The sequence below is a fragment of the Bos mutus genome, chromosome 15 (genome assembly GCF_027580195.1).
Source record: "Bos mutus isolate GX-2022 chromosome 15, NWIPB_WYAK_1.1, whole genome shotgun sequence".
NCBI lineage: Eukaryota > Metazoa > Chordata > Mammalia > Artiodactyla > Bovidae > Bos > Bos mutus.
The window spans coordinates 18,887,659-18,903,776 of NC_091631.1; the positions used below are offsets into that span (position 1 = coordinate 18,887,659).

Below are 16,118 nucleotides of genomic sequence, written 5' to 3' on the forward strand. Positions count from 1 at the left end.
AAGGTTTTTTGGGGAAGGGAAGAGGAGAGTGTGGTAGTGAATGTATAATATGTTAATTTATGAAGTAATAAGTTAATTAGTGAATACTGACGTTCTACTAAAAAAGTGTTAATTTGAAATTAAAAATTTTAATTGTATTTAAGAGTTTTCCAGCCAATTAATTTCTGAAATAAATAGATAGGGAAAATATATTCTGTGATAGTTAAAAAATTTTAGTAGGGTTAGGCTGGATTATGCTACATTTCATATTTTTCAGTGCTGTACTTTATATTACTTTTTTCAGTACATTAAAACTTATGCAGTGAAACTGAATAATGGCAATGTTTTTATACCCTTTTATAGCCATTTCTTTTTCATAACCTCCCCCTATTTCCTGTTAACTAAACTATAAGCACCTTTCTGTTAATTTATGAAAATTATTGTTGAGATAGCACATTATCACTGATCTGTATGGCACTTTCAGCATGTTAGAAGCAAAGGTCCAAGCAACATAAAACACATCAAAATTCATTAATGTGGTATTGATTATTTTTTGGATAATTAATTTTATTGCAGACCCTTGAAAGAGATAATGAGCTGCAAAGGGAGAAGGTAAAAGAAAATGAAGAAAAGTTCCTTAATCTTCAAAATGAGCATGAGAAAGCACTAGGAACCTGGAAGAAGCATGTAGGTTTATTTAATAGTAAAATTTTTAAATATTTTAAGTAGTTGTAGACATTTAAAATAACAAATGCTAAGAAAATATTGCAAAAATATTGTAGGAATAAAGTCAGACACATTTTCTTCTTGCACTTGTATTTCTAAAAAGTGAATGTTTTTAAAGCTAAATTTAATAAAATTTTCTATAATGCTTTCATACATGAAAAACCACACATATACATGTGTATATTTATATGTATTTTGTATGACTTTTCATAGGTGACAAAAATTAATTTTCCTTTTCATAAACCTATTGATAGTGTTTTAATAAATGGTTATAATAAGGAATTATATCAGTATTATTGTTAGCTGATCTCTTTGGCTTTCCTCAGCAGTTTCATTGAGTCATATTAAAGCCATGTTTAGAACATGTATACAGTAGTTGGGTTCTTTAGTATTAACATTTTATCAAGAGAATTGTTATGTTATTAACATTATTTGCTTAAGGCACAACTCTTTTATTTTACAGTAAATTTTAATTTCAGTGAAGTAGATAATAAAACATGTAAAGTAATATAAAGTTGTGAAATATAAGGTTCACTTTAAAGACTGGTGAACCCAAAATCAGTTGTTCTATTTATTATCTATTTTTATTGCCTTCAATTCTTTTAAAAGAACTAAAAAAAAAAAAATGGAGGGTAATTATTTATAAGTTTATGAAGCTATATTTTGGGAAAGTAAGATATTTTAAAGTATTATACTAGTTATACTATAAAATTCTAACACTGTGTTAATATAGTTTGTAATAATATATATCTGTGTACTATTCTGTGGTTGAGTTTGTTTGATACAAATTGTTATAAAAGTAATTCTTGATTTTTTGATCCATTTGCAGCTAACATGTTCTCTTAATTTGTATTTTGGAGAGATCAGATTTTCACTGATGAATTTGACAAGTTTTACCAAATTCTCAAAAAGTATTTTGTAATTCATTAGATCAGAATACTATAAAATGCTTAATGATCCCCATATAGGTAAAGTTCATCATTAAGCAACAAACATAGTAATTTTCATTTTAGCTTCAGCTAATCTGCCTTGCATCCTAACACTTCTGTCTCATTTCTAATGTTTAAAAGACCATGGAAATAGTACTGTCAGGGTAAGGAAAACTATGATGTAAAAAGAGACTATAAACTTGAATATGCCAATCATGCCCCCCAAACTTAGTTGAGATAAGAAAAGTAAACGTGTATTTTTCCTAGTGATATTTCAGCTATGTTCCTCCCCTGGGTCGGGGCAGGGGGTGTGGGGAGGGCAGGAGTCAATTGAATTAAGAGAAATAAGCATTCAGCTTTCCTGGTGAGACCTGTTTATAATTTGGATGAAATTGGTTTTGTCTTAGGATTTTTAGCATCTGCATTCATTTCATTTCATGCTTCAGTACTAAACAGAACATAGTTAAATTTTTTAAAAGCTGCTTTGGTTCTATAGGAGTTTTCTTGAGTGGGAGGTCAGATCTACTCTTTAATTGTATTTCTGTCTCTCTGTAAGCATTTCACCACTCTTGAGTGAAGGGTAATTGTAGTATTGCTACTGAGGTCAGATCAAGATAGGTTTTTTAAAAAACTAAAAGATAGTAACAAATATAAGATGAAATCATATATACTGCTGTTTTTTTAAATAGTGAAAGAATACTGTACAAATCAAACAGTGAATATTACTAGACAATATATTTTAAAATTCATAGAAATGTCATAAAGAATGTGGTATGTATACCTGCTTTTATTTGGCCAGTTATATAGCCAATAGATATTTATAGGTAAGACAGTAATAAATGGAGATGTTCAGAAATTATTTAGAGAAAGGGGGTGTCACAAAAGAAATTCAATTCACAACATTTGTTGAGCATCTATTATGTGTTAGGCACTATACTAGGTGCTGGATTTTCAAAGGTGCCTAAAATACAAAGATTATTAAAGAGCTCACACTCTCAAAAGACAGGTAATTATTAACTACAATAGTATGAAGTGTTTTTAGTAGTATTAGTATTAACAAATTACTATGAAAGCACAAAATAAATTGTATTGTTTAACTAGGTTGTAGAAAGTTTTAGAGAAAAGATGGCCCTAGAATTTGGACTTGAAAGATGAATAGGGTTTCACCAGACAGAAGGTGCCTGCTTCCTATACTTCTCACTCCACTCTGTTGGCATTCCATTTAAGAAAGGGGATAATGATGGAGGCATGAGATTGCTTTCTCAAGGATGAATGGTCTGATCTAGAATGTGACATTGCAAATGAGGTTGAAATCATCTTCTGAAGAGTTCTTTTCTAAGTAAATTGAATTTTATTTTATAAGTAATGGGAAGCCATTGAGATTTTTAAAGCAGAAAAGTGACTTAGATCTGCAGTTTAGAAAAATAACTCTTGCAGTAGTATGGAGAATAGCATTATGGGAAGAGATCAATAAGAAGAATATTCTAACCATGAGCCCATGAGGATGTGAATTAGCGCAACAGTAGTGAGGATTGCAGTCCATGGGGTTGCACAGAGTCGGACACAACTGGGCGACTGAACAACAACAACAGTGAATACAGAGAAAAGAGACAGAGGCAAGAAGGACTGGAGGTAGAATTAGCAGGATTAATCACATTTTATATATAATGGATTTTAAAAGGGAAAGGAGTCAACTCTGATTCTGAGATTAGTATAATAATTTATGCAGATTAGCAGAATAATATCACTAAATGACATAAGGAATGTGAAAGAAGCAGCAGATTTGGTGGATGAAAATGAGTTTAGTTTGGAAATTGCTTAACTTACAGTGACTGCAGGACATCGGACTTGAAATTTATATCATGTATTTGGCAACATGAATCTAATCTTAGGCAAGAGGTTGGGAGATGAGATAGAGATTTAAGACTTACTAGCATAGAGATGGAGAAAGCAATGGCACCCCACTCCAGTACTCTTGCTTGGAAAATCCCATGGACGGAGGAGCCTGTTAGGCTGCAATCCATGGGGTCGCTAAGAGTGAGACACGACTGAGCGACTTCCCTTTCACTTTTCACTTTCATGCATTGGAGAAGGAAATGGCAACCCACTCCAGTGTTCTTGCCTGGAGAATCCCAGGGACAGGGGAGCCTGGTGGGCTGCCGTCTATGGGGTCGCAGAGAGTTGGACACAGCTAAAGTGACTTAGCATAGCATAGCATAGCATAGAGATGAAATTTGAAGGTATAATAAGATCATCTATGGAAGGAGTGGAAGACTTGAAGAGAGGGCTAAAGAAGAAAGAGCTTTGGGGAATGCCAGGATTTTGTGAGTGGTTAATGTGGGAGAGGGAGCCTGACAAGAACAGTGAGAAAGGTAGGAGGATGAAGAGGGAGTGGTACCATGAAATGAAGAAAAGGGGCTGTTTGAAAATAAGTAGTCTACACAGTTGTGCTACAATGCTGTTAAATGGTATGAAACTTGGAACAAGTCCTTTTGCTAATTTGCAGGTCATAATAGAAAAAAAAGTTAGTAGAACATGAGGGCAGAAGTCTGGTTGTTAAGGAGTGAAATTAAAGAAGGAAAGTGATGTCGCTTGTAGTACTTAGTACTCAGTATTCTTCATCTAGTTGAGTTGAAATCTGTGTATCTAATTTGCAACAAGAAAACAAAACTTTAAGAAAGCAATGAAATGGTAACCTTTACAGAATTTTTATAGTAAGTTTTATAAAAGTTAATTAATTTTTCATCTATAACAAGAAGTGATTTAATGTAGTACTTAAGAGCACAACTCCTAGGCTTAGCCTTGCATTTGAATCTTGACTATCACTTTCTTTCTACCTGATCTTGGGCAACTTACTTAACGTCTGTGAGCCTCACATTTCTCACCTGTAAGTTGGGAGCTGATTTTTAAGAGTATGAAATTATGTTTATTAAGTACTCAGCACAATTCAACAAATGGTAGCTTTTAATATTAGTAATTACTTGGGGAATATTTTCATTGTTTACAATTTCTAAACACTTGTGTTAATGAAGTATTTTTATACACAACTAATTTACATACATGTTCATTTTGGTTAAATGTTATATATTAGGTTGAAGAACTTAATGGAGAAATTAATGAGATTAAAAATGAGTTATCATCACTTAAAGAAACTCATACTAAGTTACAAGAAGATTATGATGAATTATGTGATCAGAAAAAGTTTGAGGAAGACAAGAAGTTTGAGGTAAAATTCAAGTATGTGGGGTATAACCTCTTAAAAGAAATTAGGACCATCGATGATTATTTTCTCCATGGTTTATATTTTCACTTTCTCAACTTTTAAAAATGAGTGTAAGCATATAGTCTGTAGTACATTTTAAATTAATTTTTTATACAATATGACATAGGATTAAGAATCATTTCTTGGACATGAATCTTCAATTTCAGCATATACATTTGTGGATAGACAATTTAACATTTTCTTTATTAATGTAGCATTATAAAAAGTCTTAAAATGTGGTAGTATAATTCCTTCAATTTTGTTGTTCTTTTCCAAAATTGTTTTGACTATTGTGAGTCCTTTGCATTTCCATATAACTTTTAGAATCAGTTTTATCAGTTTCTAAAAGAAAAAGTCTATGGTATTTGAATTTGGCTTGTGTTGAATATATAGATTAATTTACAAAGAATTTATATCTTAACATACAATTCATGACATGGTATATCTTTGTATTTATTTAGATTTTCTTTAATACCGCTCAGAAATGTTTTGTAGTTTTCATTGTATAGGTCTTGCAAGTATTTTGTTAAATTTACCCCTGAATATTTCATGTTGTGGGCTCTTAGTATAAGCAGTATTTTTAATATGAGTTTTTCTAATTGTTTCTTGCTATGAGATAGGGTTAAAACTGATCTTTGTACATTGACTTCGTATTCTTTTACCATTTTAATTAATTCGTAGTATGTTTTTCTTGGTTGAACTTTGGAGTTTTCTTTGTACATAGTATGTTGTCTGAGAATTTAAGGCAGATGAATTTTACATCTTTTTCTTCTCTATGCATTTTATTTTTTCCTCAACTTACTGTACTACACTAGCTAGGACTCTTAGGTACAGTGTTAAATAAAGTTGTAAAAGTGGACATGATTGCTTAACTTTTCATCTTAGATGTCTTTCATCATTTCATAGTCTATTGAAAGTGAAAGTGACAGTCACTCAGTCATGTCTGACTCTTTGCAACCCCATGGACTATATAGTCCATGGAATTTTCCAGGCCAGAATACTGGAATGGGTAGCCTTTCCCTTCTCCAGGGTATCTTCCCAACCCAGGGATTGAACCTAGGTCTCCAGCATTGCAAGCAGATTCTTTACCAACTGAGCCACAAGAGAAGCCCAAGAACACTGGAGTGGGTAGCCTATCCCTTCTCCAACAGATTTTCGTGACCCAGTATTAGTCATAGATTTTTTTTTATATGTGCTCTTTATCAGATTGAAATTTCCATCTGTTCCTAGTTTGCTGAGTTTTTATCATGAATAGGTATTCAGTTCAGTTCAGTTCAGTCGCTCAGTTGTGTCCGACTCTTTGCGACCCCATGAATTGCAGCACGCCAGGCCTCCCTGTCCATCACCAACTCCCGGAGTTCACTCAAACTCACGTCCATCGAGTCGGTGATACCATCTAGCCATCTTATCCTCTGTCGTCCCCTTTTCTCCTGTCCCCAATCCCTCCCAGCATCAGAGTCTTTTCCAATGAGTCCACTCTTTACATGAGGTGGCCAAAGTACTGGAGTTTCAGCTTTAGCATCATTCCTTCCAGAGAACACCCAGGGCTAATCTCCTTTAGAATGGACTGGTTGTATCTCCTTGCAATCCAAGGGACTCTCAAGAGTCTTCTCCAACACCACAGTTCAAAATTTTGTTAAGTGCTTTTTCTGTATCTGTTGATAAGATCATTCTGTTTTCTTTATTCTGTTAATGTGTCAACATTAACAATTAATTACATTGATTGATTTTCAAATATACCTTGCATTCCTGAGATATCTATTGTCCTTTTAATATATGGCTAGATTTGCTAATGCTATGTCAGGGGTTTTGAATTGATGAGGAATATTGATCTGTAGTTTTTGTTCATTTTTTCTTTTCATGCTTTTGGTCTAGTTTTTGTATCGGAGTAATAGTAGCCACCAGCCATGCAGCAGGGTTACTGCAGGGTTGGGGGCACTGAGTGTAGCAGTACCTACATGGGATCTTTTGAAGGAGGTCTCCATTATATTCATTACCTCCACCACAGTTTGGCCCCAGGTAAATAGCGGGGAGGGAACACAGTTCCACCCATCAACAGAAAATTGGATTAAAGATTTACTGAGCATGGCCCCGCCCATCAGAACAAGACCCACCAGTCATTCACTCCCATCAGGAAGCTTCCATAAGCCTCTTATCCGTCACCATCAGAGGGCAGACAAAATGAAAAGCATAATCACAGAAAACTAACCAGTCTAATCACATGGACCACAGCCTTGTCTAACTCAGTGAAACTATGAGCCATGCCATGTAAGGCCACCCGAGATGGACAGGTCATGGTGGAAAGTTCTGACAAAATGTGGTCCACTGGAGAAGGGAATGGCAAACCACTTCAGTATTCTTGCCTTGAGAACCCCATGAACAGTATGAGAAGGCAAAAAGATAGGACACTGAAAGATGAACTCCTCAGGTCAGTAGGTGCCCAATATGCTACTAGAGATGAGTGGAGAAATAACTCCAGAAAGAATGAAGAGACAGAGCAAAAGAAAAAATATCATCCAGTTGTGGATGTGACTGGTGATGGAAACAAGGTCTGATGCTGTAAAGAGCAATATTGCATAGAAATCTGGAACGTTAGGTCAATGAATCAAGGCAAATTGGAAGTGGTCAAACTGGAAATGGCAAGAGTGAACATCAACATTTTAGGAATCAGTGAACTAAAATGGACTGGAATGGGTGAATTTAACTCAGTTGACGGTTATATCTACTACTGTGAGCAAGAATCCCTTAGAAGAAATGGAATAGCCATCATAGTCAACAAAAGAGTCCGAAATGTAGTACTTGGATGCAGTCTCAAAAACGACAGAATGATCTCTGTTCATTTCCAAGGCAAACCATTCAATATCACGGTCCAAGTCTATGCCCCAACGAGTATTGCTGAAGAAGCTGAAGTTGAACGGTTCTGTGAAGACCTACAAGACCTTTTAGAACTAACACCCCAAAAAAGATGTCCTTTTCATTATTGGGGACTGGAATGCAAAAGTAGGAAGTCAAGAAACACCTGGAGTAACAGGCAGATTTGGCCTTGGAGTACAGAATGAAGCAGGGCAAAGGCTAATAGAGTTTTGCCAAGAGAACGTACTGGTCATAGCAAACACCTTCTTCCAACAACACAAGAGAAGACTCTACACATGGACATCACCAGATGGTCAACACCAAAATCAGATTGATTATATTTGTTGCAGCCAAAGATGGAGAAGCTCTATACAGCCAGCAAAAACAAGACCAGGAGCTGACTGTGGTTCAGATCATGAACTCCTTATTGCCAAATTCAGATTTAAATTGAAGAAAGTTGGGTAAACCACTAGACCATTCAGGTATGACCTAAATAAAATCCCTTATGATTATACAGTGGAAGTGAGAAATAGATTTAAGGGACTAGATCTGATAGAGTGCCTGATGAACTATGGATGGAAGTTCATGGCGTTGTATAAGGGATAGGTATCAAGACCATCCCCAAGAAAAAGAAATGCAAAAAAGCAAAGTGGCTGCCTGAGGAGGCCTTAAAAATAGCTGTGAAAGGAGGAGAAATGAAAAGCAAAGGAGAAAAGGAAAGATAAAGCCATTTGAATGCAGATTCCAAAGAATAGCAAGGAGAGATAAGAAAGCCTTCCTCAGTGATCCAGGCAAAGAAATACAGGAAAACAGTAGAATGGGAAAGACTAGAGATCTCTTCAAGAAAATTAGAGATACTAAGGGAACATTTCATGCAAAGATGGGCTCAATAAAGGACAGAAATGGTATGGACCTAACAGAAGCAGAAGATATTAAAGACGAGGTGGCAGGAATACACAGAACTGTACAAAAAAGATCTTCATGACCCAGATAATCACAATGGTGTGATCACCACCTAGAGCCGGACATCCTGGAATGTGAAGTCAAGTGGGCCTCAGGAAGCATCACTATGAACAAAGCTAGTGGAGGTGATGGAATAATTTGCGCTGTTTCAAATCCTAAAAGATGCTGCTGTGAAAGTGCCACCAAATTTGGAAAACTCAATATGCCAGCAAATTTGGAAAACTCAGCAGTGGCCACAGGACTGGAAAAGGTCAGTTTTCATTCCAATGCCAAAGAAAGGCAATGCCAAAGAATGCTCAAACTACCGCACAATTGTACTCATCTCACACGCTAGTAAAGTAATGTTCAAAATTCTCCAAACCAGGCTTCAATAATACGTGAACTGTGAACTTCCAGATGTTCAAGCTGGTTTTAGAAAAGGCAGAGGAACCAGAGATCAAATTGCTAACATCCGTTGAATCATCGAAAAAGCAAGAGAGTTCCAGAAAAACATCTATTTCTGCTTTATTGACTATGCCAAAGCCTTTGACTGTGTGGATCATAATAAACTGTGCAAAATTCTGAAAGAGATTCCAGACCACCTGACCTGCCTCTTGAGAAATCTGTATGCAGGTCAGGAAGCAACAGTTAGAACTGGACATGGAACAACAGACTGGTTCCAAATAGGAAAAGGAGTACATCAAGGCTGTATATTGTCACCCTCCTTATTTAACTTATATGCAGAGTACATCATGAGAAATGCTGGGCTGGAGGAAGCCCAGAAGAAACACTGGAATCAAGATTGCTGGGAGAAATATCAATAACCTCAGATATGCAGATGACACCACCCTTATGGAAGAAAGCAAAGAACTAAAGAGCCTCTTGAAAGTGAAAAAGTTAGCTTAAAACTCAGCATTCAGAAAACTAAGATCATGGCATCCAGCCCCATCACTTCATGGCAAATAGATGTGGAAACAGTGTCAGACTTTATTTTTTGGGGCTCTAAAATCACTGCAGATGGTGACTGCAGCCATGAAATTAAAAGACACTTACTCCTCGGCAGGAAAGTTATGACCAACCTAGATAGCATATCAAAAAGCAGAGACATTACTTTGCCAACCAAGGTCCATCTAGTCAAGGCTATGGTTTTTCCAGTAGTCATGTATGGATATGAGAGTTGGACTATAAGGAAAGCTGAATGCCGAAGAATTGATGCTTTTGAACTGTGGTGTTGGAGAAAACTCTTGAGAGTCCCTTGGACTGCAAGGAAATCCAACCAGTTCATCCTAAAGGAGATCAGTCCTGAGTGTTCATTGGAGTGTTCAGTCCTTCCAAGGACTGATGCTGAAGCTAAAACTCCAGTACTTTGGCCACCTGATGCGAAGAGGTGACTAATTTGAAAAGACCCTGATGCTGGGAAAGATTGAGGGCAGGAGGAGAAGGGGACGACAGAGGATGAGATGGTTGGATGGTATTACGGACTCAATGGACATGAGTTTGCGTAAACTCCGGTAGTTGGTGATGGACAGGGTGGCCTAGCGTGCTTCAGTCCATGGCGTCTCAAAGAGTCAGACGTGACTGAGCAACTGAACTGAACTGAATACTAGCCACATAAATTGAATTGGAATGTGTTCCTTCCTCCTTAAAGAGTATTGTGTTGAACTGCTGTTGTTTACTAAATATTAGATACAATTCATTGGTGAAACTATTGAGGCTTTTTCTTTGTGGGAATATTTTCAGAAACAAATTTAGCTTTTAAATTATCAGATTATTCAGATTTTCAATTTCTTCATATGCCAGTGTGCAGAAAACAGTTGACATAGCAGGTTTGCAAAAGGCCTCTGGAAGACCTGCTTGTCAGTTTGGCTGTTGACTGATAACTGGAAATTGGATTTGGGGAGGGTTCCCACCATTTCCTAACAGACAGGAGTGATTCACTGTGCTTAAACTATTAAGTAGTTTACTTTGAATGTCTGCTTTCTTTCTGAAAGTCAGTAGTTTTCGTACATGCAAGGCAGAGAGTGACCAGCGGCCAATTAAGCTTTGAGCACCAAGTCTCTAATGAGCTTCCTAGTAGACAAAAGTCCACATTTGTGGTCACAATTATTGCTGCAGGAATTAAGCATGTCCTCTGTGACTTCACTAGGAGAAGACTCTTTTTATTTTTTGGAAATTGAATAAATTTATTCAGTTCAATTCAGTTGCTCAGTCATGTCCGACTCTTTGTGACCCCATGGACTGCAGCACTCCAGGCTTCCCTGTCTATTGCCAACTCCCGGAGCTTGCTTAAACTCATATCCATCAAGTCAGTGATGCCATCCAACCATCTCATCTTCTGTCATCATTATGTAACGTTTTATGTGGGGAAGAACTTATAGAACTTAGTTCCAAAATTCATGTGAGAGTGAAGGGAGAGAGTAAATGACACAAACAGGAGATACAAATCAGCTGATTTCAAATTCAGATTATACCTACATGCCATAAGAGAGGACTCTTGAAAGAAGTTTGTACCTCGTTTCTTCCAGACTTCATCTCTTGTGCCTTTTCCCTTTGCTGATTTTGCTTTACAGTCTTTACTGTTATAAATCTTAGGAGTACAACTGTATATTGAGTTCTTTGAGTCCTTATATCAAATCACCAAACCTGGGGGTGAACTTGGAGACCTCCAGCACTGTCAATTTTGCTGATTTTTCTCCTTCAAGGGACTTGTCATTTTCATCTGAGTTATCAATTTATTGGTTATTGGCCCTTCTTCTTCTCTAATATAAACATTTAAAGCTATTAATTTTCCTCTAAGTACTGCTTTAGCTTCACTCTACAAATTCTGATGTATAGTGTTTTCATTCTTACTCAGTTGAACGTATTTTAAAATTTCTCTTGTGAGCTCTTTGACCCATGAATATGAGTTGGATCTATAACCTTGCCGTTTAATTTCCAAATATTTAAGAATTTTCCAAGTATCTTTCTGTTAATGATTTCAAATTTAAGTAAGACTTTTTTTTTTTTCCCCTATACCAAGACTTGTTTTTGGCCAAGTATATTGTCTGTCTTGGCAAATACTTCATATATTCTTGAAAAGAATGTATATTCTGTTGTTGGTTGGTGGAATGTTTTATAAATGTCAGGTCAGTTTGGTTGATAATATTGTTCAAATCTTCTTTATCCTTACTGATTTTTTGTGTACTTGTTCTGTCAGTCAATGAGAAATCATTAATTATAATTGTGAATTTATATTTCTCTTTTCAGTTCTGTCAGTTTTTGTTCACGTGTTTTTAAGCCCTGTTATTAGATGTATACACAGTTATAATTATTATTACTTTCTGATTAATTAACCTTTTTATCATTTAACATGTCCATCCTTATCCTAGTAATATTATTTTGTCTGGTATTAGTAAGCTACTGCATCTTTTATGATTAGTGTTTGCATTATGTATTTTTTTTCACCTTACTTGTGTGTAAGGTGGAGAAGGCAATGGCACCCCACTCCAGTACTCTTGCCTGGAAAATCCCATGGATGGAGGAGCCTGGTGGGCTGCAGTCCATGGGGTCGCTAAGAGTTGGACACGACTGAGCGACTTCATTTTCTCTTTTCACTTTCATGCATTGGAGAAGGAAATGGCAACCCACTCCAGTGTTCTTGCCTGGAGAATCCCAGGGACGGGGGAGCCTGGTGGGCTGCCGTCTATGGGGTCACACAGAGTCGGACACGACTGAAGTGACTTAGCATAGCGTAGCATGCATGTAAGGAGTAGATCTCACATGGCAAGAGAATTTTAGCTGAGTTGTTAAAAATAACTAAGAATTTCCAGATAAAGATTTAAAATAGATGAAATAGCATGAGCAAAGAATCAGAAATGTGAAATATCGTAATTCAGTATGTAAACTAGATGTCTGTTAGCGAGGCTGCTGTAGAGGTTGCTAGCAGTGCAGTAAGTATCAGGAGAAGAGTTGAGAAGAGACTGAAGACAGACTATAAATGGCTGTATAGACTGTTCGTGGAACTTTGTTCTTGACCATGTCATTTGGGGGATTTTAAACAAGGGAGTAAAGTGATTAGATTACTTTTTTAAAAATATCATTTTGGTGATGATATGATTAGACAGTGAGACAAAGCTAAGACACAGGTCCCGGCTTGGAGAATACTGAAGTGGTTCAGGCAGGAGATATTTATTGCTGTTTTAATATTCATAAATGTACTATAGCTTGTAATATTACTTGTAAGTGGCAAGTAATTCCTACTTCTGATTGATTATAAAATGAATATAGACTTCCTTCATAAGAAGTTGATCAGCATTATTTTATTTAATCGGACTATAAATCATGTTTTTAAGAAATGTAGATAGTATAGACACTTTAAAATAAGAAAGTGCGTCGAGTTAGAACAGCTTCCGGCGGGGTCTGGATGTTGATGTCCTGTATCTGATGCCTTGTTGCGCTTGAAAGTAAGCGAGCTCCAGAGGAGTGTGGAGAAATTCAAGTCTTTGCTGCTGTAACTTCATCAGCCCGCCAAGATGGCGATGCAAGCGGCCAAGAGGGCGAACATTCGACTTCCACCAGAAGTAAATCAGATTTTGTATATAAGAAATTTGCCTTACAAAATCACAGCTGAAGAAATGTATGATATATTTGGGAAATATGGACCTATTCGTCAAATCAGAGTGGGGAACACACCTGAAACTAGAGGAACAGCTTATGTGATCTATGAGGACATCTTTGATGCCAAGAATGCATGTGATCACCTGTCAGGATTCAATGTTTGTAACAGATACCTTGTGGTTTTGTACTATAATGCCAACAGGGCATTTCAGAAGATGGACACAAAGAAGAAGGAAGAACAGTTGAAGCTCCTTAAGGAGAAATATGGCATCAACACAGATCCACCAAAGTAAACGTTTTCTGCATTTTCACTTTGGACTAAAACCACTATTTTTTTTTTTTTAATGCTGAATATTGTGATTTCTTATTTGAGATTGAAAAAGACCCACTTGAAACTGATATATGTTAGAATATATTATGTTAATAAACTTGTAGCTTTTGGTAAAACAACAAAAAAAAAATAAAATAAAATAAGAAAGTGAAGATCATGCATAACCCCAGCCACCCAGAAATTATTAAAATTATGGTATATGACTTCCAGAGTTTTCCTGTACATCAGTTTGTATAGAAACAAATAGACATTCATATATATGTACTTCTTAAAAACTAAAATAAAATCATACTTTCTCTGATGTTCTGTAGACCATTTTTATTTAGAAATTTATTTTATTGTGGTAAAATATATAACATAAAATTTGCCATTTTAAAGTGTTAAGTTTAAAATTACAATTATAACTCAATGGCATTAATTACAGCTACAATGTTGTATAGTCATCACCACTGTCTATTTCCAAAATTTCATCATCCCAGACAGAAACTGTGTAACCATTAATCAATAACTTCTGATTTCCCTGTCTCCTCAGGTCCTGGTAGCCTCTCATCTACTTCCTGACACTGAATTTGTCTATATATTTTATATAAGTGGTATTATACAATATTTGTCCTGTTTGGTTTCTTTTATTTAGATGATGCTTTCAGAGTTCATGCATGTTGTAGCACTTCATTCCTTTTTATGGTGGAATTCCATTGTTTGAATATACCACATTTTGTGTGTTCATTCTTCTGTTGATGGACACTTGGGCTTTTACCTTTTGGCTGTTGTGCTGTTTTGAACATTGACATGCAACTAGCTGTTTGAATCTCTAGTTTTAATTTTTGGAAGGTACATACCAAGGAGTGACACCAAGTGATTTCCACTTCCTGGTATTCATGTTCTATTGTAATACCCTCCATAGAGTTGGAGTTGGATCTAGTAACTTGCTTCTAGTTAATAGACTACAGCAGAAGTGATGCAATGTTACTTCTGAGATTAGGTTATAAGAAGACTGTGGTTTCTGTCTTGGGTGAACACCCTGTCTCTCAGTCTGTCTCTCTCTCTCCGTCTCTCTCTCTCTGAGACATATAAAAAAGTCCCAGCTATCCTACCAGAGAGCCCATATAGTGGAGACGCCCTAGAGGATAAAAGGCCACATAAAAGAGAACTGGGCACTCCAGCCAACAGCCAACACAACTGTTACCCATGTAAGTGAGCCTTCTAGAGGCAGAAGTTCCAGCCCCAAGTTTCAGATGATAGCTTGACTAGACACTCATGAGAGACCGGGGTCAGAACCATCAAACCAAGCCATTCCTCATCCATCTAAAAGATGAGATAGTAAATGTTTGCTATTTTAAACCACTGTTAACTCTTAATATGGCTGACCCTGGAACAACTCAGGGGTTAGGGGCACCAACCCTCAGAACAGTAAAAAATCTGTATATAACTTATAATCAGTCTTTCATAAAAATGGTTCCTCCATATTGATGGTTCAGCATCCACAGATTCAACCAACTGCAGATGTATAGTACTAGAGTATTTACTGTTGAAGGAAACCTGTGTATAATTGGACCAGTGCTATTCCAACACATGATGTTGACATGTCAACTCTGTAAGTATCCTTCTAGGATTTCACAGTAGGTATTGAAACAGGATTTGAACCTATATTTATCCAACTCCAAAGCTCCTGGCAACTATCATACTATTTTTCTCAATCTCCTTTGCAAACTTCTCTTTTGCAAGTTTCTCTTTCCCTGCCTCTCCTTTGGGGATTTTCATTAGCATTTTATTCTTTCTTCTCAGAGTATACTCTCAATCAGTCTCATCAACCAGTATGTCTGCAGTTGCCGTCTATCTGCCAGCGATCTTCAAACCTGTTTTTCCAAGTCAATTTTTCTCTTAAAAGCTCCCAATCAGTACATCTAAATGTTCACTAGACATCTCCACCTTTTTGTCTTAACTCTTCAGACTCAAGAGATTCAAAATGAACTCATGATATTTTTCTCTAAACCTCCTATTCCTGTTTTCTAGCTCAGTAAATAACACTCACCAGTCTCTTAGGTACCCACTCTGACCTCTGCAAGTCAGTCTTGACTTTCCTCTCAGTTTTTATATCCAGTCACTCAACAGTTGATAGTAGCTCAGTACATAATTCATGCATCTCTTCAGGCTTTTCAACTTTACTGATATCACCTGGACTGCTGTGGCATTCTTCTGATGCATCTCTCTACCTCATGTATTGTTTCCCCTTAATTCAGTGTTTGTCAGATACCAAATGCAACTTATTAGTGATTCATGGAAATCAGCCTAGTAGTTTATGACTGGCATTCTTTTAAAAAGGAAATAAACTAATGTAGTATAGAAAACATTAGAATGTATCTCATTGAGTGGGTATGCTCATTGTGTTATGAGACATACTTATTTCTTATTGCAGTTTTTAATTAGTGAAGTTTGGAAAACAATCCATTCTTTATACTGTAGCCAGAATGGTCTTTCCAATCAGCTCATATTAATAACC

At 36.4% G+C, this 16,118-nt stretch overlaps 1 protein-coding gene and 1 pseudogene across 1 annotated transcript in view; both read left to right on the forward strand.

Annotated features, from left to right (window-relative positions):
* The window catches only part of CCDC73 (coiled-coil domain containing 73), a 111,752-nt gene that overhangs the window by 84,161 nt on the left and 11,473 nt on the right, over positions 1-16,118 (forward strand). The window contains exons 12-13 of the mRNA XM_005890875.3: positions 553-666; positions 4,726-4,860. Coding sequence (XP_005890937.2) covers positions 553-666; positions 4,726-4,860 — 249 coding nt within the window. The remainder of the gene's footprint in view (positions 1-552; positions 667-4,725; positions 4,861-16,118) is intronic.
* Positions 13,052-13,642, forward strand: LOC102276436 (splicing factor 3B subunit 6 pseudogene; annotated as a pseudogene).